This window comes from Gobius niger (genome assembly GCF_951799975.1).
Source record: "Gobius niger genome assembly, chromosome: 3".
Lineage (NCBI taxonomy): Eukaryota > Metazoa > Chordata > Actinopteri > Gobiiformes > Gobiidae > Gobius > Gobius niger.
The window spans coordinates 25,381,083-25,408,594 of NC_136854.1; the positions used below are offsets into that span (position 1 = coordinate 25,381,083).

At 43.1% G+C, this 27,512-nt stretch overlaps 1 protein-coding gene across 1 annotated transcript; it reads right to left on the reverse strand.

The window, feature by feature from the left end:
* Positions 1-265: 265 nt before the first annotated feature.
* On the reverse strand, positions 266-26,340 carry LOC306960293 (nucleosome-remodeling factor subunit BPTF-like). The gene is given in 37 exon segments (XM_079552672.1): positions 266-881; positions 2,118-2,304; positions 3,493-3,577; positions 4,404-4,596; positions 4,671-4,844; positions 5,221-5,504; positions 5,925-6,150; positions 9,012-9,094; positions 9,261-9,422; positions 9,772-9,885; positions 10,000-10,244; positions 10,540-10,783; positions 10,990-11,204; positions 11,330-11,444; positions 11,649-11,779; positions 13,437-13,586; positions 13,762-13,972; positions 14,048-14,087; positions 14,200-14,350; positions 14,434-14,562; positions 14,859-14,983; positions 17,103-18,879; positions 19,108-19,332; positions 19,438-19,573; positions 19,646-19,775; positions 20,181-20,312; positions 20,394-20,575; positions 20,645-20,824; positions 21,352-21,473; positions 21,551-21,721; positions 22,119-22,373; positions 22,972-23,140; positions 23,261-23,309; positions 23,866-24,688; positions 25,462-26,081; positions 26,083-26,149; positions 26,152-26,340. Coding segments are annotated over 37 exon segments (8,493 nt in total). The 5' UTR covers positions 26,306-26,340; the 3' UTR covers positions 266-844.
* Positions 26,341-27,512: the final 1,172 nt, after the last annotated feature.

The window sequence follows — 27,512 nt, forward strand, 5'->3', positions numbered from 1 at the left end:
TGAACATGTTTAATTTTGCGTGGATTGTATACAAGCTCATGTAACCATATTTATATAGGGAAAACGTGGCAGAGCTTGGTTGCTTCTAACTTCACCTCCGTTTGGATCCATAGATGAGAAGAGGAGGGGCTAAATGCTAACACCATCTGGGCTCTGTTAACGAGACTGAGGGCACGCATACAGTCCAGACAGCTACGCATCAACTCATCTAAGCTAAGGTAAGACCATATCTCAGTATTTAAAAACGGTGGCCTGTTCTTTTAAGTCGTCTTTTGGGTGAGTCCATGTTTAGAAGCGCTTTGTCCTTCACCTGGTGCAGATATGGCAGCACTCAGAGAGCCTTATTTATTTCTTAGGTTATACTTGGTGTGAAGTTTGAGAACAAGTAATCTAGTCCCAATTTGACTTTGATTTACTACCGCAAATCCTACTTTGTAACTGAAACCATGATGAAAAAAACAAAACAAAACTGCATTCGTCAGTGGCTACAAAGTTATGCCTCACCAGTCTATACATGAAAAATGAGTGATGTAAGGAAGAACAATTGTTCAATGTAGGTAAACTATAAATTCTGCCTGAGTAAAAACATCTGTAAATTCTGCCGCTGTCACTTCCTTTTCATGGACGAAGTGAGAGGACTCTGCACTTTAGATGCAAAGGAGTGTTGTTAAAACTAGTGGCTCCATACACGATGCTGTGTGGGGCTGGCAGTTGGTCCACTCTGGGGTCAGATTTGACACCACGTCAGGCTGGTCTTCAGCATTTCCAAACGTCCAGCAAAACAAGAGGTTTCAGTCACATTCAAACCATGGGCTGGACTTTTAAGCCATGTATTATGAGTGGACTAAGAAACTGCTGATGGTAGTTTGTTGTTATGAGACCTATAGAGACAGGCAGAGAGAGAATGAGGGACCTTTTGTATCATTTCTTTCTATTTTTTTTATTAAAAGCTTTACATTATGACAAAAATATGCACTAGAGGTACAAAAGAAAATAAAAACAAACATTTGTTGGATGCCAGTGGGTCAGACATTTGAACAAAGGCCAAGCAGCCATGTTGGTGAAATGTGATCTAAATGTACGCAACATGAGACCAACCTGCACTATCGTACATACAAGAAGTTAATCTGAACTAGAGTCAACACTTGCGCTCAGATCAGGAAAACTACACTAGATTTACTCTATCTTTACAAGCCTTACCATTATTTCCTTAAGAAAATAAAAAATGTCCTTCACAAAAGATACATTATGCACATAAAATAATACAATACATGAGCAGAGCTGATGAAATGAAACTAATGCGTGCTTAAAACTGAGGTAAAATGTTCTGCCTAATATGACAAACAAATTATGTGAAATAAAAGATCGTCTTTTACATAATCAATACCCACACATACTGTATTTTTAAGCTGAATGACAAACCTAGCACTTATTATTCTAGATGTAACAAACAAAATCTCAGTCATCTGTAAAGTGTAAGAAAATACATTGTCTCAAATGATTTGGGTTACCAACATGGCTGCCATTATTGAAGAAGAAATTATTTTTTTCTTTAAGTAGCAAAAATATCACACCTTTGGTGTGGTATATCATTATGCACTTGTTGCAAAGTTTGTTGCTGTTTTAAAGAGGTAAAAACAACCACATCGAAGAAAACCAATTAGTTTGTTTAAAGATTGACCCCGGGCACCTAGGAGTTTAGACATCACAATCTGCAAAAGAGGAAACAGAGAGAATGGATGGAGTCAATACATGCAGGTGAAGCACTGAACCAGGAGGATGCAAACTACACACAGCTTTGAAAAATACAAGCAAAGTAAAGGTCGCCATGCTACAACTCCTCTGGCTCCAGCAACTCTACGGGCAAGAATACGGCAGGCTGATGCAGAGGCCATACTTGTAAATAGATCATTTGTAGTAATGGCAGCATTAGTGATCCAGAATCATAAAAAGCCAGGACTATTCAATTTAAAGTACCAGATATGCTCTTTAAACCAAATAAAAATAGCCACAAGATACTGTATGTTTACAGGATGAATTATCAAGCAGAGACCGGAAGATGAAACACGCAATGATGAAAGAAAACAGTTAGAGGTTAACCCCAGGTTATTTCTTACCTGCTAGCTTTAAAACCTTTGAGCTTTTGTACAAAGAAGGTCTCCAGAACCTCAGCACACTGGTAAAAGGGCGAGTCGCTGGGGTTGTAATAGCGACAGTTATCAAATATTTTGGTCATGTCTGCTACAAACTCCGTCAGCTTGATGTACTCGTGCTTCTGCAACTTAACCTCCATTGTGGAAAGATCTGAGAGACAGAGAAACAAAGTAATAATGTACATATCCATTAACAAATGCATTGATTTTAGTGGAGACTGTTCTTATTCTTATATATCAGAAATAAGCCATTGGATCTTGTTCCCAATTAAAAAGGTCCTACAAACTGTATCTGTTTACACACATACTTCAGTAATTGTTGTTGACAGAGATTCAAATATGTCTCACAAGCATGTTTTATCTCTTTTTATACAACACAAATTCAAAAGTCCTGCCAGATTAAACCTCTCAGCTCAGTATGTCATTCCTGAGAAGAGTGACGGCCTTCACTTCCTGTCTGATTAATCCATAGTTAACAGGGCACTGCCTCAAATTACAATTATTTATACTTTTTTTTGCATCAAGTCAGGGCTGTGTTTGATACAGATGGTCTCACACAATAAATAAACCAAAATATTAACGGAACCACCACTAGTGCATTTCGTTTGGTCTGTATAATATAGACCTCTCGAGTTGTCAATAGAAAGAGCTTATAGTGTGTCACTAACCTTGTTACAAAGTGTAACTTAGCCAAACCTAGCTGTAATGTACTGCTCCTGGTGGGCTCCACTTAAAGCAAACAAGACTGACTCCGAGCCCCCACCTAGCTGGCCTGGGCCGTGCAAACCTCACGGTCAATATCAAAGACCTCCTTCTTCTCTTTCATCAGATTTTATCCCAAAAACCTCCAAAACTAGCCACGGGCCAAATGCTCTTTTAATTTGTGAGAACCAACAAGGTCTTTTTCTTGGGGTGGTGGGGCGTGTGCTAGAGTTTCCAGGATAAGGCCAAAAGCAGTGGAGTGTGGGTCTGTTTCCACAGGATGCCCTGCAGAAGCGGGAGCAGCTTATTAGCAGTTTGTTTGTGTGGAAGTTCAAAAAGCTCCTGTTGACGCAAGTCACATTTACATGGCCGGTTTGATCTGAGTTGGAGGGCTTCCTCTGGTGCCAGGCACCTTTTGAAGTTTAAGATATAGAGACTGAGTTTTATGTCAACTACCAGCAGTCACTTTTTTTACTTGTATATCGGGAGCAAAAGTGGGTCATTGGGAAGTTCAGCATTTAATGCTCACTTTATTAGAAGCTAAAAATTGTTTTTAAGTGAGAGAGATTTAGCTATAGGCAAAACACAAACCACCCCCTAAAGACTTCAGGTCATTTCAATCTTAATGATCACTCACCCATTGGTTCCTTAATAACCCTGTAGTAGTCTGGTGCATCATTGGTGTCCACTGGCTCCAGAAATGGCCAGGCCATCTTATGAGCCTGTGGGCGGTAAAATGAGAGAGACTTGAGAAAACCGGGACCAAAAAGGAAAAACAAACAGGACAGAGAAAATGACAGTGGAAGCAGGTGCGTCAACACAGATGTTCAGCTTGAATCCTTCAGCGTCACACGCACTAAAACAACACACACAGACTGACGGAGAAAACACAAAGAGGTAGGAGGGAAGAGAACTGGGAGCTAGAAAAAAACAAAACAGACGAAGGCAACTGTCCAAGTGCTGCTCTGGGGAACTGAACCCATCAGATAAGCAACACACAGAGGACTTTTGTTTGCTGGTTATACAATGTCACAGGCTCAAGTCAGGGAAAGCAATACTCCAGTTTACTGTGTTTGCAAATGTCATTCACTATTGTAGGCGTCATCGACAAGAGACACCGACTACAGTTTAAAGCAGTGGTTCTCAACCTGTTCGTAAAAAGTGGGTCGCAGCAAATGTAGATAAATTGCTTCATCATTTTTTAACAAGGCAGGGAAAACCAAAACTTTGAGGAAAACTGTTTTAATATGTAAATTCACCTGAAGCATGTGTCCTCATAGACTCATTATGAAACACCATCCCCAGACTTGAATTAAAATGTAATTGCCTCTTCATTTATAGACAATGTTTGTTCATAACTTGTGCCCAAATGCTTAAAATAGGAGAATCTTCGTCAATATAATAATTACATTAAAATGAACTGCAATGACTCACATGTCAAAAGTGTTATTCATTTGATTGAAAAGATTAAAAGATTGACAGCACTAATCTTGATTTGATCTTTTAGAACGACGTTCCCTCCCCAGCTTTCACACATTTGAGTGTTACCTGTAAAGAGCGCAGTACTCTTCTCAGGCCCTCGTAGTCCTTGTCTGTGAGCGGCGTCAACACAGTCATGGCGTCCTCAGTCGACTGACACTGTGGACAAACGTATTCATCTATGTGGCTGGCCTCACTTTGTAGAATCCCCACACAGCGACCGTGGTACCAGTTTTGACAACGATCACAGCCAATGTAGAACCTAGAGGAGAAAGTTATTTAGATTTATAAAGCAGTTGGATACAGCTGTCCACAGAACAAGCTTTAGTTCCTCACTGGGACTCGTCATAAGGAGTCTGGCAGATGCAGTACAGCTCCTCTGCGCTACTTGCTTGGCCTCGTTTGCATTCGACACAAATGTAGTCGTCCATTTTCTTTGCCTCCTTTTCAGTGATTCCCACACAGTCGCCATGGTACCAGTTCGTACAAAGGTCACAACCAATGTAAAACCTGGAGAAACAAGGAAAAACAGGAATCAAACTTTGTTTGTTTAAATGTTAATGTTTGTTCATAAAGCTCTGAATGGTCACACATCCTCAGATCTATGTGAGCTTTTATCCCCGCCTGCCTCAGCAGACCCTCTCTCAGGAGGTTTGGATGTGCCTAGGCCCCTGTACAACTAGCGGGGAGATTGTTTCTTTGTTGGAGCAGCACATCGTTCATTTTGTATTTTGTAGTCCATGATTTATACATTGTTAGAAACTCATTGAACTACACTAAGGTTAAATAAAACTCTCTACAAATACATTTGAATGCCAGGACACTTCTTTCACACTAGTTTCTTTCTCTAACGCCTGAAGGTGTTGGGTCAATTAAAATGACTAACTTGGTCTCGTCGTAGGGAGTCTTGCAGATGCAGTAGAGCTTGGTGTCCTTCTTGTTTTCTTTGATGCTTGTAGTGGAGATCATCTTCTTCTTCTTGGACTTGGCTGACGGACTGATGGATTGGACATCGTCTCGTTTCCTCTTCTGTGCAGAGCTGGCGTTGGTGGCTAGGTGGTGCTGGGCCAGAGCCTGTTGCTGAGCGGCGGCTCGGGCGGCCTGCTGAGCTGCAGCCTGAGCCCTCTCCTTCTCACGCTGCATTCGCAACAAGTCCTTCTTCAGCTCCTCCTGAACGAAGCGCACATAAAACAATAGTATGATATTACATATTAATGTAAGAGCCATAGACGGCTTGGGGTAGACTGACAGAAGCGAGGTTTGAGTGTCTTGCCCAAGGACACGGTGACAACCTGCACCAGAGAGAGTTAGGAATTGAACCACTGACCTTTGGATCTGTAAATGAACGCACCGATCAACTGAGCCACAATCTGAATTACTGATTTTCCCCAAATATTTTACATATTTTAACCTTTTTTGTCACCGCTCATTAGCTGCACATTTCTGTAGATTTACTTATATCTATAGATACAGCATATATACATTAAATTAATCAAGTCAATATTAAATCCAAGTTTAACTATTTTACATTCAACAAAATCATTGCACATTGTGTTTTTCTGCCATCACCGCTTTCCCCCCAGTCTTTACCTGAGCCTCGAGCTGCAGCTCCTTGTCCAGAAGTGCCCGCTTCTTCAGGATCTCCATCTTGAGGCTCTCTTTGTGTCGATACAGGATTGTGGACAATTTGCTGGCATTGGCCAATCTCCGCTTTGCCTCCACCACCTCCTCCTTTTTCTTCTTCTTTGCAGCTTGTCTCTCATCCTTATCAATCCGGTCCAGGATGAACTTCATTACCTGGTTGCAAACAATCATTCTGAAGAGAAAAGAGAAAAGAGGGGAAATGGATTATGTTTTCCAACAACTCAGTGTACTTTATTGCAGGGGTCCTCAAACTTTTTTTCTCAGAGGGCTGCATTATCGTTCCTGATTGTGATGAAGGGCCGGGCCAGGTTGGCAACAACATAGAAAAGAACATATAACCCAGACCAAAACGCAGCAGGCCTCACTGTGAAGAAGAGATTACTAGCCTGGCACATCCCTACCACTGTATTCACAAGATCAACACTTGATTCCAGGCACATATTTGTTTAGCTGTAGTGGTTTGCAAAAATAGTAATCAAGTCTTCACACTTTGTTTTAATTTGAAATACCACAGCTATTTCATTTATTTTTATTTTCAAATAAAACATCATTGCGTAATGTGACCAAAGTAATAACTGCTTACACTTGTATTGCGCTTTGCAAGCCTGTGTCACAAGTTTCTCAAAGTACTGTAGTCATTATTCATTCACTCCACACTCTGTGATGGTAAGCTTCATTTACCACGTGGCTATAATGTGTTGCTGATATCCTGATTCACATTCCCTGGTGGAATTCTTTTTATTTATTTAAGTTGCCTCCTAGTGGCTGGAATGAGTATACTGGGTATTTAGTTAAAAAGAGGGATATGTGCTCTACGAGTCAGGGGCCGGGTTAAATCATTTTGCGGGCCGGAATTGACCCGCAGGCTGTAGTTTGAGGACCCTTGCTTTATTGTATTGTCATGTATTAGATATAAATAATCACACAGAATCTTTGATGAACTAAAAACAAGTGGACCACAGGCACAATAGACCACCATATTCTACAGCTCAGCCAGAGATAAAAGTGTTTGAAAATAATAAAATAAAGATAAAAGAGGAAGATGAGTGTGTGGAAATAACTATTAATCCACTAAAGCTGCAAATATTTCAGGGTCATTGACTTGACCTCTGGCTCAGACTATTCCTCTCAGGAAACAAAAAATATTCTGTCTTCAGGGGCTCTTATGTAAAAGACCGGCAAACTATAGCTTTGTCTTCTACAAACATAAAATGTAGATTAGTTCAGCATGTCACAGTTCAGTCTTCTCTCACATGTTAAAGCTCCTGGACATATTTAGAATAAAAAGCCCTAACCACAATGTTGCCATCTGAGACGCGTTGTGTGAGAGCCACGTGTCTCGCAGATGTTGAGTTTGGGATGGTCAGTGTTTATTTGTAGTAGGCTTTGCTTCAGTAGTCTGGGAGTGGGTGAAGGCAAAAACAATGGTCAGCGATAGGGAAAGGCTGGGTGGCTCTTATAAACATGGTAAAGGGGGAAAGTTGTCCACATACTTCAAGTAAAAATGAACATGCACAGGACCTTGTGATGTTACAATTTCCTGTAAGGAGAAGCAAATACTGGCCCGCTAGGATGTACACACAGCCTGAGATCTGACCCAAAAAGCAAACAGACTTTTATTTCTGTAAATGTGGATAATCTGTGGCTCTGTGCTTGCAGCGGCTTCACTTGTGTTCGCCAACATTCACAACTACAACTGAAAATGCTGGTTCAGCCTCAGCACCAGCACCAGCCTTGTTCAGTGCACCACAGTGTGAACGGTGGACGGCAAACACACACATCCACGACGGCAGAGGTCAGGAACAGGCCAGAGCCATGATGCGTGACATATGCGTGGCTCAGTGTAAGCAGAGGGTGATGATGACGGAAATTAACGTGTAAACAGTCGGAGTGCAAACTACAACTGTGGCTTTTATGAACAAAAATGTTTTGAAGGAAAAAATGGACAAGAAGTTGACAGGAAAAAAGATTTTAAATTGAAGCAGAAATAGACATTAGTGAGGTCAGAGTAGTCTGGGTTTGGCGTTTCAGGGCAGTGTGAATGGACACAGTGTTGACAAAATGTCTGTCTATACGAACACGTCTCTGTCAGGGTCAGCAAAGGGTCAGCGCAGGCTTCAAATGTATAGTGTCAGCTTTGTAACGTGCTGCTGTTAAGGATGCATGGATTTGGAAGAATATCTATTTAATTTAAAAAAAAAAACTGAAATACCATACATAATACACGGAAGTCAGAACTGTGTAATTTCGGTCTAGTTTTATGACTAGCTCGTCATTTAATTATTCCAACCCCATATAAGCAACTCTCATTTAAAGCAGAACTAAGTAACTCATGCCCCTAGAGGCCATAAGCGCCTGCAGGTGTCGTAGCATGTTTTTACTCATTAATTGTTGAGTTAATAGTACGCTGACAGAAAAGACAAAGGGAGAGAGGGATATTGTACATTGTGGACAACTCAATTACACAATGGAGATATTTTTTTTTACTCAAACTTGGCTGTAAATACTGTTTAAGTGGCGCTAGCCCAGAGTTAGCTTTGCCCGTTAGCCTGTTCTTCGTGATTCCATTAGTGTGTATTGCGCCTCTGACCCGGAGGCAGGGAAAGTTGCAATTTCAATTTCTGGCCAGAGACACCAGGGGAGATGACAGACCGCCCAATCATCCCATTAACACTTGTATTACCGCCAGAAGGACTAAGGATTTATTAAGCTAAACAAGTAACTTAGTTCTTCTTTAAGTCCATTTTCAGATTTTGGTCCAGTTTAACATAGAAATTGTCTTTTTTTCACAATAAAATGTAATTATTGCATTGTATCGCCATTTTGCCGTAGAGTTTTCACGGGATTTTCTCTGAATGCATTTTTCGTGTATTGTGGCACTGACATCTGTACTTAGCAGCCCCTTCGGACACCCATTCTTGCACTGTGTAAGTGTGTCACCTTATCAGACACATACATATTTTCATGCTGTGTAGCCCCTCCCACTGTAACCAGAGGCAAGAAGAGTTGTTGTTTATGTGATGAAATACTAACCTCTGATTCTCCTCTCTCTCCGCTGGAGTCATGGTCTTCTTCTGCTTCAGGTGTTCAATAACAGCATTTTGCTTCATAACCACCTAAAACACAAGTCAGAAATCATGAATGTTTACAGTAGAATACAAAACGCGTTAAGGTGAAATAATCTAAATTTTCATAATCAGATCCCAAGGAGACAGAAGATGTTGTTGCTTTCAGAGCACATTGTGATTTCGGTTCAATTACAATGATTAGAGCAGCACAAACCTGCTTCTGTATGATGTCGTTTTGATTGACAGTGTTGAGGGCCTGTTCTCTTTTGGCCTCTGCCGCTTGCCGTTTCTTCAGCTGCTGCTGCTCTCTCAGTTGTTGGATTCTCTGCAACTGCTCCTGCACCGAGGCCGCCTGAATCGTCACCACATTTCCAATCTGAATCACAATGAGGAACATCATTGTCTATTGGAACATATTAATAAAACCCTGTTGCATTTAATTAAATCTATGTTTATTAACTGTCATATATACTTCACAAAAAGCCCCAGTGTCGTCTACATTGTGGAAGATTCTAGGATACATTGTCATTACGTCTGCAAAACTGTTAATAAACAAATTTGTCAGCAAAACCAAATGCACAGTCAGGGCACATTCTTTTGAGGTATTGTACACATCTGCCATAAAACGATTGTTTTATTCCATTTCTTCAATGAAATGTTATGAAGTATGCCTGAAGCCAGAAATGACTAATTGGTAAACATTGTTGTTTGCGGTTCCACAGTACCTGTCCTCCCTGAGCTGATGTGGTCCCAGTCTGTTGTATCTGGATTGGAAGTTGCAGTTTGAAGTGCTGTGGCAATGTGCCTCCTCCCTGCTGGGCCTGCAACTGGGCCAAAACCTGCAGAGAGAAACACACTTTTCTAAGCCAACAACCTGCCTTGCGATCCATTTCAATGACTTCTTATTTGATGATTAATTGCTTTATTGAGTTGAAGTGGGTGATTGAGCTTACCTGCACCTGCTGCTGGAGCCCTGACACATTAATGAGCTGAGATGTTTGCTGGAGCTGTAACTGAGTGGTGCCTCCCTGGGTCTTGACCTGCAGAGATGTGGGGGACTGGATGGGCATCTGTGGGGGTACCTGCCCCTGGGGCGTGGCAGCTGAAGGGGTGTTAGCTGTGGTCAGAGGGGATGCACCTGCCTGTACCGGGGCAGCAGCCTGGTGCGCCGGCTGGGCTGGGGTTTTTGAGGGGGTACCTGAAATAGAGGAGTCTTCAGAAAAACAGTAACACGAGTACAGAAAGTTTCAGAACGTTTTCATGCCTCTTGTTTGTATCTTATTACTGTTTGTAGCAATCGAATAATCATGGAAACACACTAAATATAATTTCAAAGAGACATTAGAAATTGGACCCCACACAACAACAAAGCATTTCACTGCTCTCAATTCATAGATAGGTCTGGGGTAAACTCCATTCGTTGCCTATAACACAGAAAGGATTGTACAGTCTCTATACACCTGGGAGTAGACTTGCTAACAACCTTGCCGTACCTGTGCTTGATGTGGGCGTAACACCTGAGGCTATGGGAGTGAAGAGGAAGCGCTGCATTTGGCCATTGGGGAGCGTGGCCTGCATGAGCTGCTGACCAGGACCAGGAATCACAGTGACCCCGGGAGGTATGACCTGGAGCTGCCCTGTGGTCTGGCCCTGACCCTGAACCATGAGCGTCAAAGGCTGCTGGGTCCCACTCACACCAGTCGGTCGGTCCACACCAGCACCTGTCTGCTGCTGCTTCTGGAGGACACAGGACAATGATGCATAGTGGAACACGGATTGAATACACTGGATTACTCAAAGACGACTACAAGTAGGTTCTTCATGAGGACTAAAAGCTCAAATAAGGCACACCTCTACATCCAGTCGCAGCAGAGAGCCACTGGGACAGAGAATGCACACTTCTCTAGTAATACATATTCACATCTTTAATTTCTTTCTCTAACCTGCGTGAGCTGTGCAAGCTGTGCCAGGCTAAGTTTAACCGGGCCTTGCCCCTGGGCTCGTGGTGTCCCAGGAGGTGTTTGTCCTGCTGTCTGTCCTGTGGTGGGACTGGTGGGCCCCTGTCCAGCGACTGTGGCTACAGCGCTCGCACCAGATACAGCAGTGGAAACAGCTTGGCCTCGAATGATCTGAGTCACTACTTGCTGTCCACCTTGGCCTGGCAAAACAACAAGGCAAAGTGTTGGCGCTAAACAGAAGTGTATTTTGGAAATTGTAACTTGAAGTGCAGAGAAAAGGGCGGTTTCTTACAAGCTAACATATTAGATTCATTAACTTGCTTACCTTGCTGAACCACAAGAGGCGTTCTGATTACGGTCTTCCCCATGGCCCCAGACTGTTGGATTGGAGTCCGGATCACGGTCATTCCTGGGCGGATCTGACCTCCAGCTGTAAGAACCTGCAACGACACAGCAGATGAAGAGGAATGCAAATTAAAAGGTGAGTGGTCCAAAGTGGGTTAAATATCATATACATTGCTCTCCAGGATACAGACAGAGTAAAAGCAAAAGGGGGATCAGAGGCACTCAGGAAAACTTAAACAGACTTTTATTTTAATAGTGCCATGCCATATGAAGCTAGAAAAAATGGTAGCGGCGTGTACCTGCTGCTGGGCTCCTGGCGTACTCGGCCTGATGTTGAGCGCTGTTGCACGAGGCTGGAAAGTGGTAAAGGTCTGCGCGGTGCCAGTTGTACCGGATGGGATGATGCCCAACACTTTTTGCTGAACCACTCCTGAAAAGATTTATTAGGAGGCTCAGATCTAATTACTTCACAAATCTGACATCAGTAAACATCAAAACACCGAAGATACGATTAGTGGTGTGAAGCAGCGGTTAACTGCTGGCATATAGAAAGTGGAGATGCGGCACTGGCATTGCACACCTTATCACATGATCTGTAATTTCTCTCCTAGTTTCTAATTAGCCTTTTTTTGATGAGAGCAAAAGTAAATATTAGCTGAGCAGGTCAAAGCTTCAAATCTTACTTGGTTTCCCCCACACACTTGGAGCTGGACTCATAAATTATGGATGAATTTCGTTCCCATTTTAACACAAACTTTACAAAGTGAGCAATTCATATTTTTTCACAGAACCTTTGGGAGCTGATGTGAAGCAAAGGCATAAATGAAAACTGCACTTTGCTTTGGCTCTGTTGTATTCTTAACTGAGGTTTTTGACCGCAACCAAGTTGGTAAACCTATACATCAAGGGTTTCCCTCGGCAAACAGACATAGGAGCTGATGAGCTGCTGCTGCGCTCACATGTATCAGACATTTGTTTCTCTGGACTAGCTGTTTGCAGAGCTTGTAGTGGGTTGGGAGGTGCACTTTCATTCAGCGAGGGGAAAAGGGATCTCTCCATAGAGGACTACCTGTCTGGAAGGCAGACCTCAGAGTAAACTTGTTTTCCTACCTAACTTCCTTAAGCTCTTCCAAAATAAACAGAGTGCCCAACAGTCATACTGGATAAATACACATGTCGTTTAATAGCTACACTCGCCATGAACTTAGTTTCTCCTTCAAAGTAGCATCAAAGGTGAGTCACTCTATAAATTCTGTTTCAGACCTACACTCGACATTTAAACTTGCTCACGTGTTCATTACAGGTTTTGATATGTTAATGCAGTATCGTTTTATTTCAACTATTCCAATTCTGTTTATATTTTACTAAAACCAGAACAGACTATACAAGTCTATTTAGTAATAACCACCCAACCCAAATAACACACTATTAAATCACCAGGTCGACAGGACAAAGCGAGACGTGCCACACCACACTTTGGGAATGAATCATAATCTTGGAACTGAACAGTCAGGCACCACAACTGACATGGCAGTGTCAGTAGAATAAACATTGTAAAACTGAGGTGCTTCAAAAGAAATAACTAGTGCTACTTAAAGAAGAGCTAAGTAACTTGTTTACTTTAATAAATCCTTTTCGTGGTCCCTCTGGTCGTAATACAAGTGTTGATGAGATGATTGGGGGTCTTTCATCTCCCCCTGGTGTCTCTGGCCAGAAACCCACAATTGCAACTTTCCCTGCGCCGACCCGGAGACCCAATACACACTAATGGAATCACGAAGAAGAAGCTAACAGGCTAACGGGCAAAGCTAACTGCGGGCTATCGCCACTTTAGCAGTACTTGCAGCCGAGTTTCAGTGAAAAAAATGTATCTCCATTGCGTAATTTGGTTGTGGCACAATGTACAATATCCCTTTCTCCTTTTATCTTTTCTGTCAGCGTAGTATTTACTCTCACGGACAACAAATGAGTAAAAAACGTAACATGGTACGACACCGGGGGGCATGAGTTACTTAGTTCTGCTTCAATTTCAAACGTTTAGATATACTTCAGACACAAATAAACATTGATATAAACATATGAAGTACCTGCTTGCGAAGTCGGCACATTAACAGTCACAATCTTGCTGTTGGCAGGAAGGGGCAGCTTGGCTGACACGACTTTAGCGCCGCCTGTTGCTCCTGTTATTTGGAAGGTTTGCCCACTAGAAACTGTTACGCTGGTGTCGGTCCCTGAGCCTAAAACAAAAAACACATCAAAGTCAACTTAGATATAAACCTGCTTTTGTTTGATTCTACGCTTTATGTTTTAAAATAATGAGTGAGTGTACGGAAAAGACACTAGATCCAAGCCAACATTATCCCCAACGGCATGCTAACAAATCAATCTATCTCGTGCCTTGTGTGCTCTGACCTTGCTTTACCCATGTGGCAAACGACTGCTGGAAGTTCTTGCCCTGTTGGAATGTGACGTTGCCACCCATTTTTGTGGACAGCACCACTTTGGCGTTGGGGGTGCCCTGTCCCGACACAGATCCGACGATGACCTTGGGAGTCGTCACAGTAGCCGAGGGGGTTCCTGTTGGGGTGACGGTGACTGTGCCAGGTTTTTGCTCCAATCGTTTCTGCATTGTATGGAGTGTTGTCAATTACAAAATGGGGGTTTATATTGAAACAAATAAAAAGAAACAAACGCTCACCTTAGCTTGCTCTGCGGCTTGAGCCTTCTCTTTCTCAACTCTGTAAAAGTAAGTGCTGTTTTTACTGTGTGCCTTTGTGAATACTTGAGTTCAATTCCAGTGTTTGTAGACTAGACAAATCCTCATATAGTGATAGATTGCGTGCTTCTAACCTTTCAGAAAAGGCCCTGATCTCCCACAGGTCAAGCTCCTCTTCAGCCACCCATGTCTCGATGACCACTGGGCCGGTCTGCTTGGCCGGCTCCGGTTTCTTGGGCCGCAGGGCACTGGAGCGCAGCCCTTTCCTCTGAGGCGTGTGGGTTTCTAGAAATGGACACGGGCATGTTGTGAAAATGTAGAGCGATTTCTTGACGGCGTGGGTGAATCAATGGGTTAAAGTTTCCCACCTTTAGGCGTATCAGGGACTCCGAGGGGACAGATGATTTTGCGGATGCAGTACTCTGAGCGGATGCCGTAAGGACCCACGTCGCGCCTCTTGATGATCTCCGTGGTGGTGATCTCAGTTTCGGATTGCTCTGTAGCAATGAGTGGGGAAAGGGCTGGGTTGGTATGACGTGATGAGGAGGAAAATGCAGGAATAGCACTCCACAGCATAAGCACTTAGATTGAACTTCAGTACATACAGCATATAGATATATTTTAGCGTTCTTGCTAAACTCACAAAGGAAACCAAACATCATGAGAAATGGTAAGTCTTAGTTAAAGCCATGTTCTGAAATGTAGTGCTAATATTAGTTTAGCTGTTCATATTTCAAATCAGCTAATTCGACACATGGATTATTCTGTGTGTCGACGTAAATAAATATTTTACCCGTGCGCGTCGTGCCCACAGCTGCAGACGGTTTCACTGCCATGTCGTCCCATCTCAGAGAGGCCCAGAGGAGTCTCAGCATCAAACTCACACCCGCCATGGACTTGACTGTCTGCAAGCGATACCTGAGGGCGCGAAATAAGAAACAAGACTAGGAAAAAAGACAATGGAAAAACATGGAATAACTGCACAATGAACATAAATCATCAACAATCTGAAATATTATTTTGCATTCAAAGAAAAACAAAATCAAGGCACCATATGAACCACTGATGTAATAAAAATCATAATCAAGACTAATGAAGTGAGATGAGATGTGACCTTTTAATATCGCTTGGGCAACCTGAGAAGACCCCACCTATGACTACAGCAGGAGGGTTGGAGCCTAATGTGCATGTTTTGTAACCAGAGAACATGAAAGAACTAAATAATAAGTGTTTTTAAAACTTTTTTGTTTATTTGGTCGGGATGTTAATGAACATACATGGGACTCATGCATGTAAACACGCCACGCCGAGGGCTAATTTCCATCCGTCGTCCCACATGCGCACTCTCAAACACACTCTCATTCATCCTGGCCGATTGTACATGTTTCCGTGGTCGGGGAAACCGGAGTACCCAGAGGAAACCTATGCAGACACTGGGAGAACATACAAACTCCACACAGAAAGGCCCCGTCCAGGTGAGAGAATCGAAGCTGTGAAGCACAAGCGCTAACCGCTGTAATACCATTGTTTGGGGGTGTTTATTAATCATAATACATTTTATCATTGATTGACTGCGGAATTCTTCCGCAGTCAATTATTGGTTTTCATGTTCTTTATTATTATTCCTCTTCCATCTTTTTCCCGATTTTCTCCAGCTTTCAGCACTTTCATGCTTTGTGCAATTTATGCAAGTTATGCATCAAAACGTTGCGCATGTTGAGGAGAAGGGTGCTATTACTTTTGGGACTTCTGCAACTTACGGTTTTTCCGCTATCGGCCAAAATGTCGGAGATTTTTCCCATTGACTTATAATGGGGCTGCCGCAAATCCATGCTTTTCTGCACTTTTTTCTGCATTTTATGCAATTTCTGCACTTTGTGCAGGTTCAGCTTCTGCAACTTGTGGGTTTTGAGAAAAAATTGGCCTTCTGCAGTTTTCCATTTTTTTTATACGGGAGTTTGAAATTTTTGCATTGGTGTGTATGGGGGAATCCAGCCAATGGGGAGACTCCAGGCCTTTCAGCCATTTGTGCAGCTTCTGCCAATCAAGCACTGAGGCCATTTCAACAGTTTGACCAGTTTATGGAATATAAAAGTTTATGCCATTTAGGATTTATGAATTTTAAAGAGCTTATGTAATTTACATAATTTATGCAAATTAACCCATTCATGCATTTTACCACTTTATGCAGTTTAAACAGTTTATGCATCATGACATTTTATGCATTTTACCAGTTTATGCAAAATAGATTATGCAATTTGAAGAGTTTATGCAATTTTCTGCATTTGCTTCCCGCATTTCCGCAGTCAATCGCAATGGCGCAGCCATTGCATTTCTAGTTGAAAATTGTTTTGCTGTACATTATGTACAGATGAAAATGTAGAGTAAATTATACATTATAATTATCTGAAACCCTGCACTTATAGGAATGTACTACTTCATCTGTAATATGTTAGAAATGTATCTATTACCGATTACAGCAGATGTATAGAATGTGCATCGCTACTCTTGTTTTAATCTTATGACATATACCATCCTCCTCTGTAATAATCATTACATAGCCCTGGATAACAAACGTTAAGTCTTTCTGCGACCTCAATGGTGTAAGCAGAAATCATCTTCCACTTGAGCAACCACAGACGGGAAAATATCTCTGGGCTGCAGTGCTGGATCAGTGCACAGAGTGAACATCTTGACACTTCCTCGACCGCTGCATGAATCATGTCTGCCTTGGAAGTCTGAGGTCCGGACCTTGTGTGACCAGGATCAATGTAATAACACTCTTTGGAGCCAAAACCAAAACACGCAGGGAGGGAGAGGCAATAAATATTAAAGGCATACAATAAATGTGGAAATTAAGTTGTTGTAAATGTTGCTTATAAAATCCTAATGTAAGAAACAGAGGTAAGCGTAATTCAGCGATCAAACTTCATGACTTCACCATCTACAGGTGGAACAGACAGAGCATTTAAAGGAGAAGACAGATATATCCGACATTCTTTGAGCTACTGTTTGTGTGGAATGATGTAAGCCTTACCTCCAGGTGATGCCAAACGTAGGTCTGGGTGTGGGATATGGCCAAATGTCTGGTGCTGGTTTGGAGTTGTAGTTAAACAGCAGCACTTCACGAAACCCGCCCCGCCTTGCCAGCGCCTTCAGGTCATCAAACGGCAGCACAAAAATACTCCTGCGGGTGCTCTTGGTGACAAACTTGCGGTAGGACGGCAGGGCGGTATCGGAACGCGTCTTTTTGGTGCGGGAGAATTTGAGAAGTCGCACGCGGCCTTTTGTTGACGACCATTCTTCTTGGCTCATGGTCGCCGAGGACTCTGACGTTTTCCCGCTAGAGTCGCTTCTCAATTTAGACAGAGAAGCCGACACTGACGAGTGCTCTTCTTTGGACACGACTTGTGACTGTCCATCAGCCCCAGATGTTTTTGTTACAATCGTCTTGGTGGTCGTGGTAAGAGTCGACACTGTGCTGGTGTTCGTTGAAGGGATTTGGTCCAAATGTGATGCAACGACGGTGGTATTGGAGACCATTGTTGTTCTGGTGGTGGATGTTGTGGTCACCTGTTTGAAAAGGCTCTGTGGTTCTGCAGTCTCGCTGTTGCTGTTCTCCTCCGCAAAGTCGTCGCTTAGACTGGACTCCTCCGCTGAAGGTATAGGAGACGGGGGCATCCGGATGACTTTCACTGACGCCGCGCAGCTGTTTTGAACTGCGCTTTGATTATCAGCATCGAGTGCATTTGTGCTGTTTTCGAGTCTGGTGATCTTTACAGGAGGGCTATAATCTGGGTCAAAAAGCAACTTCTTTTCTACCTCAGCCTTGCAATCCTGGTCTATAGGATCATTACCTTTACTGAGAAGTAAATCCCCATTTAACACATGGTTTGACTGCGAGCTGTCTTTGAACACATTGTCAAGTCTATTTCCTTCATTTTCTATGCTGTTCATCTTAGGCTGAAGGTTGCACATGCCATTATTCGGACACATTTTTGATCTACTTATAGAGTCTTCACTTACTAATACATCATTACCATTAACCTGAGGCAGAGGAGAGCACATATCTTTAGTGCCATGTTTCTGCACGACCTGCTTCTCCTCGACGTCCTTACCGTTTGGCTGAAAAGATTTCGGGGCTGCCGATTCTTTGATGCACTTTTGAGCAAGAACCCTTAAACTGCTAACTGAGTCCGGTTTACATTTTGTCTCATCAGATGAAACATCAACATTATTTCCCAGTTCTTCAAAAGTCATAACTTCTTGCCCTGAATTCGTTTGTTTTGACCCCATAGTTCTTTCTATGACATTTGTCTCTTGATCTTGTGATGCGCTCTGATTTGATAGTGAATCTCCATCCATGCTACAGCCGTCTGTAGGCGTACAGTCTAAAACAGGAGGAGAAAGAGAAGCAGAGACGGCCTCCTCTGTGCTCACAGCCGCACTGTCAACTTGCATGTTTTGTATAGAGGTGTTTTCCTCGTCCGGATGCTTTTCTGGGGCAAGAGTCTGTGCGATGGCGAGCGGCTTGAGAGGAGAGCGCGGCCGAACAGGAGTGCTCAGAGAAGGTGCTGGGGTTGAGGACAGTGCTGCTGGAGTTTGGGGCTTGGAAGAAGACTGCTGCCGCTTTTGCTGCTCTTCAATACTGTGCTGCTTTACGCGCCGCTCCAATAGAGAGTCCAGTTTAGACGCCTTTACTCTCTTCTTGTAGGCAACCCGAGTCAGGAACCCTTTGCTGACGTCCACTACGTCATAATTGAAAGGTCTCTCCGATCCATCCGTCTGCTCTTCCTTCACAGAGACCTGGGAACCTAATGGAAGGATACAGTACATTTTAAGGTTATGCAAGATTATATGAGATTCTAACTAACTAAATGGTGCCCTATAACTATAAGGTTAATCAATAAACTGTTTAGTCTGTAAATGCCAGAATTACACCCAGTGGAATTGAGTGAACATTACACTATCCATGTTAATAATTAGGAGGTGGTGTTAAAAGTTGGGGAGGTGCATGAAGTATCAATGCAGGTCAGCCATACCTTTCTCTTCATTCAAAAGGGAAGATGTAGGCTCCATCTCTATCTTTACTGAGGGTTTATCAGATAAAATCCTCTCAGACTTTTCCGTTTCATTTGAAACATCTTGTAATGACTCTTCTTCTTTCGGTTTTGACGCCGATTCCTCAGTAGACGTCTGAATATCTGCACACACACTCGGACGGCGACTCAGATCCAGTAATGAGCACTTCTTTCCCATTTTAGCATCTAAACAATTAAAGTCATCAAGTTCATTAAATGTTTCTGAAACAGGAATCAATTACAAAAAACATTAAATAATAGTAACCCCCCCCCGACTACCCCAGGACTGACCTTCGATCTCCTTGCGGTAGTTGGGATTGGTGTTTCCGGGAAGCTTTGGAAGAAACCGATGAACATATGTCCGACTGATCCAATTCCATCCTCCATAACCAGTGACACGGTACTCCTCGCCCTTCTGTTTCCACACCTTCAGAGACGCATAAATGTATTATTCCAGACTGCTAAATGAAGCGCAACTCGAACTGTAGCAGATAAATACCTGATGTTTGATTGGGAAAGTGTACTTGACCCAAGTGGCCTGTTGCATTGTTTCTTCGTCTTCCAGTTTCTTCTCCCTTTTCTTCACCTTTTCTTTCTCCTCTCGTTCCATGGATGTCATGCGATTCAACCTGGAAGTGGTTTGCATTTAGCTTGATAATTTCATGCGAGGTGCAGTATTCATAGGGAAAGATGCTATCACATTATATAAATAAATACTAATCCACTTGAATGCATGTTGAAGTAAAACCTTGATCCAGAGTTGAGCGTTCAGAGTTTATTTACACACGTTAAGTAAAGAAAATTTGAACAATCCCGTCTTTAAGGTCCTGGTGCACCAGGAGAGGTGGGTGGTAGAGGACTTTAAGTCTAAATATTATTTCTCACAGCCAGGGTGGGCCTTTGAACTGATCTGGTTACGATCACTACTATGTTATTACTGAGTAAACCACAGAAATGTACATGGAAGAGTGAAAACAATCAAATCTAATCAAGGATTTGAATCTGACAAATTGGTAAAAAAAAATGGTGTGTACCTGGTGTGTCCCAGAGAATCCTTCCATACAGGAAGTAGCGCCACAGGTTTGACGGCACACTCCAGGATGGCCAAAGCCAGTGCAAACTCTCTGGCCTTGCTGCACATCTGAACGGCTTTGATCCAGTTGGTTCTGGCCAAACACACACAAAATGCTGGAGTTACCAATCATTTCTACATACATTTCTTAATAACTTCCTGCCATGTGTCATACCTGTGTGAGGCCCAGTTGGGGTGCATGAATGGAGACGGGACGTTGTTTTCCAGTTGAATGATTGTGTGCCCGAGAGTAGAGATGGTCATCCCCTTAATGCCGTGGATGGTCCCGTTCCATTTGAATTCTCCCGCTGGGGTCATGCAGAACTTGTGTGACAGATGGCGCCTCTTGTCATGATCCTAAAAAGAAGAGGAATCACTTAGAGAGAACTGGAATGCATCATTAAAGTGCAGCAGAATTTGTAATACCTCTCTGTGCTGGTGCTTGTTTAGAGAAAGTGCATTGGCGCTGTACTGGTTATGGTAGACCCGATATTTGCCCTCCTGACCAAGCTTAAAGAATTGGCTGAAAGTCCCCTTAATCACCACCTCTTTGCTGCTGCGTGTGCTGATCCGAGTGATGTCGCCTTGTGCATTCACCACAAGAACCTTTCAATTCCAAAGAAAAAAAAGGTTTCATGAACAAACTAATAATTAAATAACTAATTAGAAAAATTACGTCAGATGCTTAAAGGTGCATTATGCAACTTTTTATGTGAAAAAAAAACACAAAAGTTTTTTGTGCGTATTTGACCTTGTAGTGACCCAGTGTCTCTAGGACGCTGCAGGATTATTTGTTTGGAAGGTTTTCACAGCTGACGGACCCTCTCACCAGAAGACCTACAAAACAATTGATCCTGGAGCGTCCTAGAGACCACTGTGATAGAAAGTAAAGGCGCCATGCTGACTACTCAGCCACTGGGTCACGACAACGTAAAATCCACACAAACATCAACCTTTTTTTTCCACATAAAAAGTTGCATAATACACCTTTAATGCGGGGGTATTATTTGTTTGGGGATAAGTTCAGACAAATCTTTCACATGCTCCGTTGACCTAAAATACTTCAGTTCGATGCTCTGATGCTGTTGGGGCAATAGAAGGGCCGCGTGAGCTTGAAGAATACCAGCAGCTACCTGTTGACTTTTTAGCTGACTCAGCTTGCTGTCTGGGTTCCTCAGCCGGGTCACCATTCGAGTGGCTGAAGCCTTCTTACTCCCTGTAGGTGTCACATCTCCTTTCGAGTCTTTACTTTCCCCTAAAAACAAGCATTAATACTTCAGACAACATAGTTTTAAAATGTGCATAGTTTTGCATTGTTGTGTTTTATCGTACCTGCGTCATCAAAACTTGCCAGCGATGACTGAGACGACTTGTCCACAAGATCTGGAGGTTCTGGGCCCCTGGGTGGTATTTCGGCACTGCTATTACTGTTGTCCTCCCCGTGCTGCGAGGGCTGGCTGAGGCTGGGAATGCCCTCTCCACTGGCAGAAGGTGATGAGGTTTCTACAGACAGAAAGACGTACAGATCCATTCTCCCACTGCAGTTCTGTATAGATGCTTGGTCCATAAGAGTACCATCGGTGCTGTCATTGGTCACAGTGAGTTTAGGAGCCTTTTTCGGCATAGTCAATGTTATGACGCCCTCTGCTGACAAGACTTTTCAAACACAGTCACAACCATAATGACTATAATAACTTCTGAATTTTTAAATGAATAGTATACAGTAGTCAGTATTCTGTTTTACTTCCTCAAACTCTAAACCAATCAGCAGGTAGGTTTGATGATTTACTAAGAGAATTGACGACTGAGAATGACAGCAGAGATTGCAATCCAATTAAAATGTGATCACGGACAATGATGCGCAACAAGACCACGTATTCAGTAGATCAAAATTGCCAACCTTCAGTTTTCAAGCTGTTAACCTTCTCCTCGGCTGAGTCAGGTTTAGTTTCGTCTTTTCTCCTCTGCTCCTCTGCGCTCTGGTCTTTCTGCTCTTCCACCGGGCGGCTGCCCTCCGTTTCCGTGCCGACCCCTTCGACATCCACGTCCTTTTTCTCCTGCTCCAGCCGCGCCCTCAGAGCCTCCTCGGCCGCGCGCCTTTTCACCTCCTCCATCTCCTCCTCCTTCTTCAACCGCAGCCGCTCCAGGATCTCCTCTGATTCACGGATAACATGGGACACGCTCAAAATGAGTTACACCGTATTTATGCCTTTGATGAGAAAGATAATAAAGTAGCAACTGTTAGAGGAAATAGAGGCTATAACACTAGGTGGGTGGATTTCACCAGCCATCCATAACAAAATAACTTGGGTTATGTTTGAATAGCATAAAGGGAGCATGAGAGTCGTCAAATTCACCCATGGATCGGCCACCACAGAGTCCAGATCTTAAGCCCATTGAGTCTTTGGGATATTCTGCAGAAGGCTTTGCACAGTGGTCACACTTGCATCATCAATACAAGATCTTGGTGAAAAATGAATGCAACACTGGATCTCTTGACATTACAGAAGCTTCTTGAAACAATGCCACCGCAAATGTGTGCTGTAATCAAGCTAAAAGGCGGTCCGAGGAAATGTTAGAGCATGCGACCTTTGTTTTGGTCAAGCACATGTGATGACACTTTCTTGTTAAGCCCTCCCTCCCCTCCCGAGCTTCCTTTCTCATTTCTTCCTTTCTATGTTCTTCTATGAAAAATCTATGTTCAACCTCCAGCATTTTCCAACAAACACATGCCGACACAACTACAGGCTTACCGTTAGCGGCGGTGAGGTAACACTTGTTGTTGCCGCGGGACTTGTTGGTCAAGTCCTCTGTGATGTCCATGTGTACATGAACCTCATCACGGATCTCGTCAATGGCAGCGTACAGATCGTTCTCCCAGTACTCCTTATCCAGGCAGTCAATGAGTTCAGCCAGCTGGACCTGAGGAAGACGCAGTTCAGTCAAGAGCCAGAAGTAAGAAAGATAACATTTATAAGTGCAGTAAACAAAAGCATTTCGGAACTTTACTATTTCCCATCACTGGAGCAAACCTGCGCTTACCTTGGAGCTGTAGTACCATATGGTTTTGTCTTGATCAGTGTCTTCTTCACTGAAAATTAAAAAAATGTAACAGGTGGGTGAGTCCCAGAGGATGACACACACTTTCATAGAGTTTTCTCATTATTATGAAGAGTATTTGAGTGATAAATTATTCGGTAATAACTGTGTTGCATAAAAACAACATCAGATAATGTTGACAAAAAGAGGAACAAAAACCATTCCTCAAGATGGTCTTCTAGTGGATGTTGTACCTCTACACTGCTGCTGACCGAGCATTCACAGCTAATCACACTATGCTAACATCGCCATGGCAATACTGTTGATGCTTCTGCTGAATAAAGCCATCAATTTTGGCTCATTAAACAAATATTCCTTGCACAGCTGCAGTGCTGAATTCCCAATCATTTCAGCCTCACAATGATCCAGAGTGTGCATAGGTAGTTTGTTGTTGTTTTTTTTATACATATATCAGAGCAGTGAGTGTTACAATATAATTTAACTGATTGAAGACTCAGCAGTTCTTAAATCAAGAATTTACACTTTGTACAAACTGTCAAAGTCCAAATTCTGCAGTTCAGAACAATCTTAAAAAAGTTAGTACTTACACAATGACCCGACGATTTAAAAACCAGTATTTGCGGCGATGACGATCATAACCAAGAGGCAGCTGACGAATGAAGGGTTTAGTCTTTTGCACTTCAGGGATGCAGTCAGCCACGCCGGACACCTTATGTGCCACGCACACCTCGCACTGCCACTCGTCCTCGGGCACCTCCTGCAGCGGGGGCTTCACACACTCCAAGTGATACACGGCTGAACAAGTTTCACAGCACAGCAGGTCGCCCAGACGATGGCACACCCGGCAATGATCATCGTACGCCACAACGCCTTCAGACATCAGCTCCTCCCGAGCAATGTTGGTAGCTAAAAACTGGTCCACTAAAAACTGGAGAACTTTAATTTTACTTTCCAGAGGTTCGTACGGATATTCCTCGCTGTCCAGAAAAGGCAGAATATGTCTGTACTCCGGGTCACTGTCACAGTAGGAGCGCACAACCTCCGGCCACGTCATGCCATCCACAAAATACAATGTGGAGTTGACAGAGTCCTTCACGTCAGCTGGACCAAATGTGGTGTTGGACGTGTCCTCCTCTCTGAGAATTGCTTTGAGCAAAGAGATGTGTGTCTCTGCCAGTAGCGTGCACTGCTCCTGGCTGGCCAACGCCGCACAGAAATCCTCAAGGCGAAACGGAGAGAGCCGCAACACAGAACCAAAGTTACGGAGAACCTCATAGACGCCAATGATATCAAGCAGGTGCGACGCAGGGACCAGGAGGTCTTCAGAACACTTGGGAAGGTCCAACAGAGGCACATCCTTTGCTTCAAATATTGGAGATCTCGGTCGCATAAGCTTACTCCTTCTTCGGCCTGCAAAAATAAAGATGAATTGGTGAAATGGAGAAAGCAGAAAAATGCAGAGTCATATTTAAACTTTCATAAGTTACATTTAGCCAAAAGTTGAACATAACGTTACATAATTGCATTGTAATAAGTGTTCAGTACATTATGTTTCATTTGAGACCATTAGATTAATTGCATCTGTGAGATAAGAATTAACATAACATTCATGTGTGAGGTTATTATAGCACATTATATCCAAAATAAAAATGTCAAGTATGCTTGCAACAGGTGATTGTGGGAAAATAAGGATTCTTCTTTAAAAATAATAAAGCTACAAAAAAATCGGAGCCTAATTACATGTTTATCAATAAACAGGGGTACATCAAAAAACTTAAAACCTTCCGCTTTAGCCGGTGCGCTTCCCCCGTCAAGAGGAAATATAACAGCTGAACATAAACAAAAATACGAATGAATGAAAGTGCTGTAAAGAACATGGTCCAAGGCTTTTGTCCTTTTCTCGCAAATATCATATTAGCAAAAGTACACGCACGCGTGAGTCAAACAATAATCTTAAAGTTATACATATAAACTATGTATTATGATTAGATGTGCTGATTTAGCAAAAGTCAAAACACGAGAGCCGGTTGTAGCGTGGAGCAGAAGCACAGCCAGCGAGCACACTGTAAACAAAGGCCTATTTCTGAGTGCAAGCTCCATTTTGAACAATACGGCTTGCTTTCAGTTCAGGGCAAAAAATAAAATGCACGCGTACAGTAATGCCATCTTTTTCTCTAACGCACCTGGGGTACTTCCGAGTGTGCTGTGGCTCCTAAAGCTACTCTCGGTGCAGTAGCTGGCATCATCCTCATCAGGTAGCTCCTCCAGATAGTCCGAGTCGTTTCCCAAGGCCTCCTCTTCCTCGAGATCCGAGGACGGGTTATCGTTCAGGAGCTCGTCTTCTTCAGATCTGTAGCTGAAATTATCCTCCTCGTCCTCGCTGTTGTCGTCGTAGACCACCTTGGTCTGAGGCCGCCTCACACCTCCTCTGCTGCCGCGGCCACCTCTCGACCCCCTGCCTCTCCCTCTGCTGCTGCCTCTGCCCCGCGATGCCGCGCTGGAGCCTCCAACTTTCCTGCGGCCGCGGGACGAATTAAAGTTCTCTCGACCAGAAATGTCACTGTCCACCTCGATCAAGCCTGTGCTGCCTCCACTGCCTGACGCTCCCCGTCCTCGGCCCCGTCCTCTGCCCCTGCCCCGTGCTCTCATCCCTCTGGTTCGGCTGCTCCTGGAGCCGCGGACTGGCCCTGGTGAACCCTCCCGCATCTCCGCGTCTGGTTTGGGCGGCCTTCCTCTTCGACTCCCCCTCATAGCAGGCGAGAGCCTGCTCTGTTCCGCGTCAATTTCGGTGCTGTTATGGGCCACACACCGGAGAAAAAGAGGAAGAAACAAACGAGCGGTCTGGCAACGGTGTGGACTTTACCCCGCCAAACCCGCGCTCATAACCAGGGAGAGGAGCTTAAACTGGACGGCCGGTGTCCCGCTCTGGGTCGCCAGCAGACGCCATTTTTCTCCAAGGCTCGCTCCCCGTTGAAAACACAGCAGGCCCCAAACCTGCGTGAAGGTAGCGTTTGTTTGGCTCATCATGATCGGAAACTACGGTCCCTTTCAAAGTAAAACACTAAACAAGCATTATCCTGAGTAGTCGATCTATTATTAGTTTTACAGGCATGTAGGCCGAAGGCTTTAATTAAACGAGACACAATTTAAATGACAATGCATAATTTATATTTTAATTATTTTTAGTCTAATTAGTCATCATGCTGTTTATGACTTATCCCATGGAGGAGAAATTCACGCAACTCATTAATAAAAAATAAAAAATTACACATAAGAATAAATTATTCTTATGGCTAAAGATACACCTCTTATCTCAATACATCTTGACAAGTGACGTAAACATAAATAAACAGGCCCACATGCATTGTTTGTTGATGATAATAATAATAATTATAAAAATAATAATAGAAATAATAAAAAACTGCACCCAAAAGCCTATGCAAAACCTCTTCATCAATCACCTGCACTATAACTGCATGGCTTTGTATGACACTATGACTTTGCACTGCCAATAATTTTGATATTTTATTTTTCTGTTCTTAGTTTTATCATTGATATTTTTGCCCCTTTTAAAGATGCCTCTATTTATTATTACGCTACTTATGCATATTATGCTGTTTTTCTTTGATTGCACATTTCCCTGACTACTTGCACCCTCTGAGTGTTCTTGAGAGCTGGTGTAACAAGTTAGTTTCTTCACGGAGAGATCAGTAAAGTCCAGGGGCGGACTGGCCATATGTCCATTCTGGAAGAGCACAGAGGGGCCACTGGCTCTAGGGCCACCAGTCCCGCCTCAACTGAGCTTTACCCAAATCTAAAAGCTAAAAAGAAAAGCATCAAAATAGCGAGAAAAAGAGGATGAAAAGTCAACAAAAACATGAGAAAAACACGGACAAAAAAACCTACAAAAACGTGAGGAAAACACAACAAAAAATAATTAAAAAAAACAACAAAAATATGACAAAAATGTGGCGACGTGACGAAAAGTTTCTATCACTTTTGTAGGTCTTAGCTTTCAAATATGGCGTTACATTGTTGATCTCCAGTCGAGAAGCTTTTAGATTTGGGTAAAGCCCAGTATAAAAAAACAATAATCTAAATGGAATTCCGTGGAGTATGGTGCACCACAAGGTTCAATTTTGGGACCATTATTATTTATTATTTACATTAATGATTTTGCTTCTGTTTCTACGACCACCTTTCCCGTTCTTTTTGCTGATGATACCAATCCAAA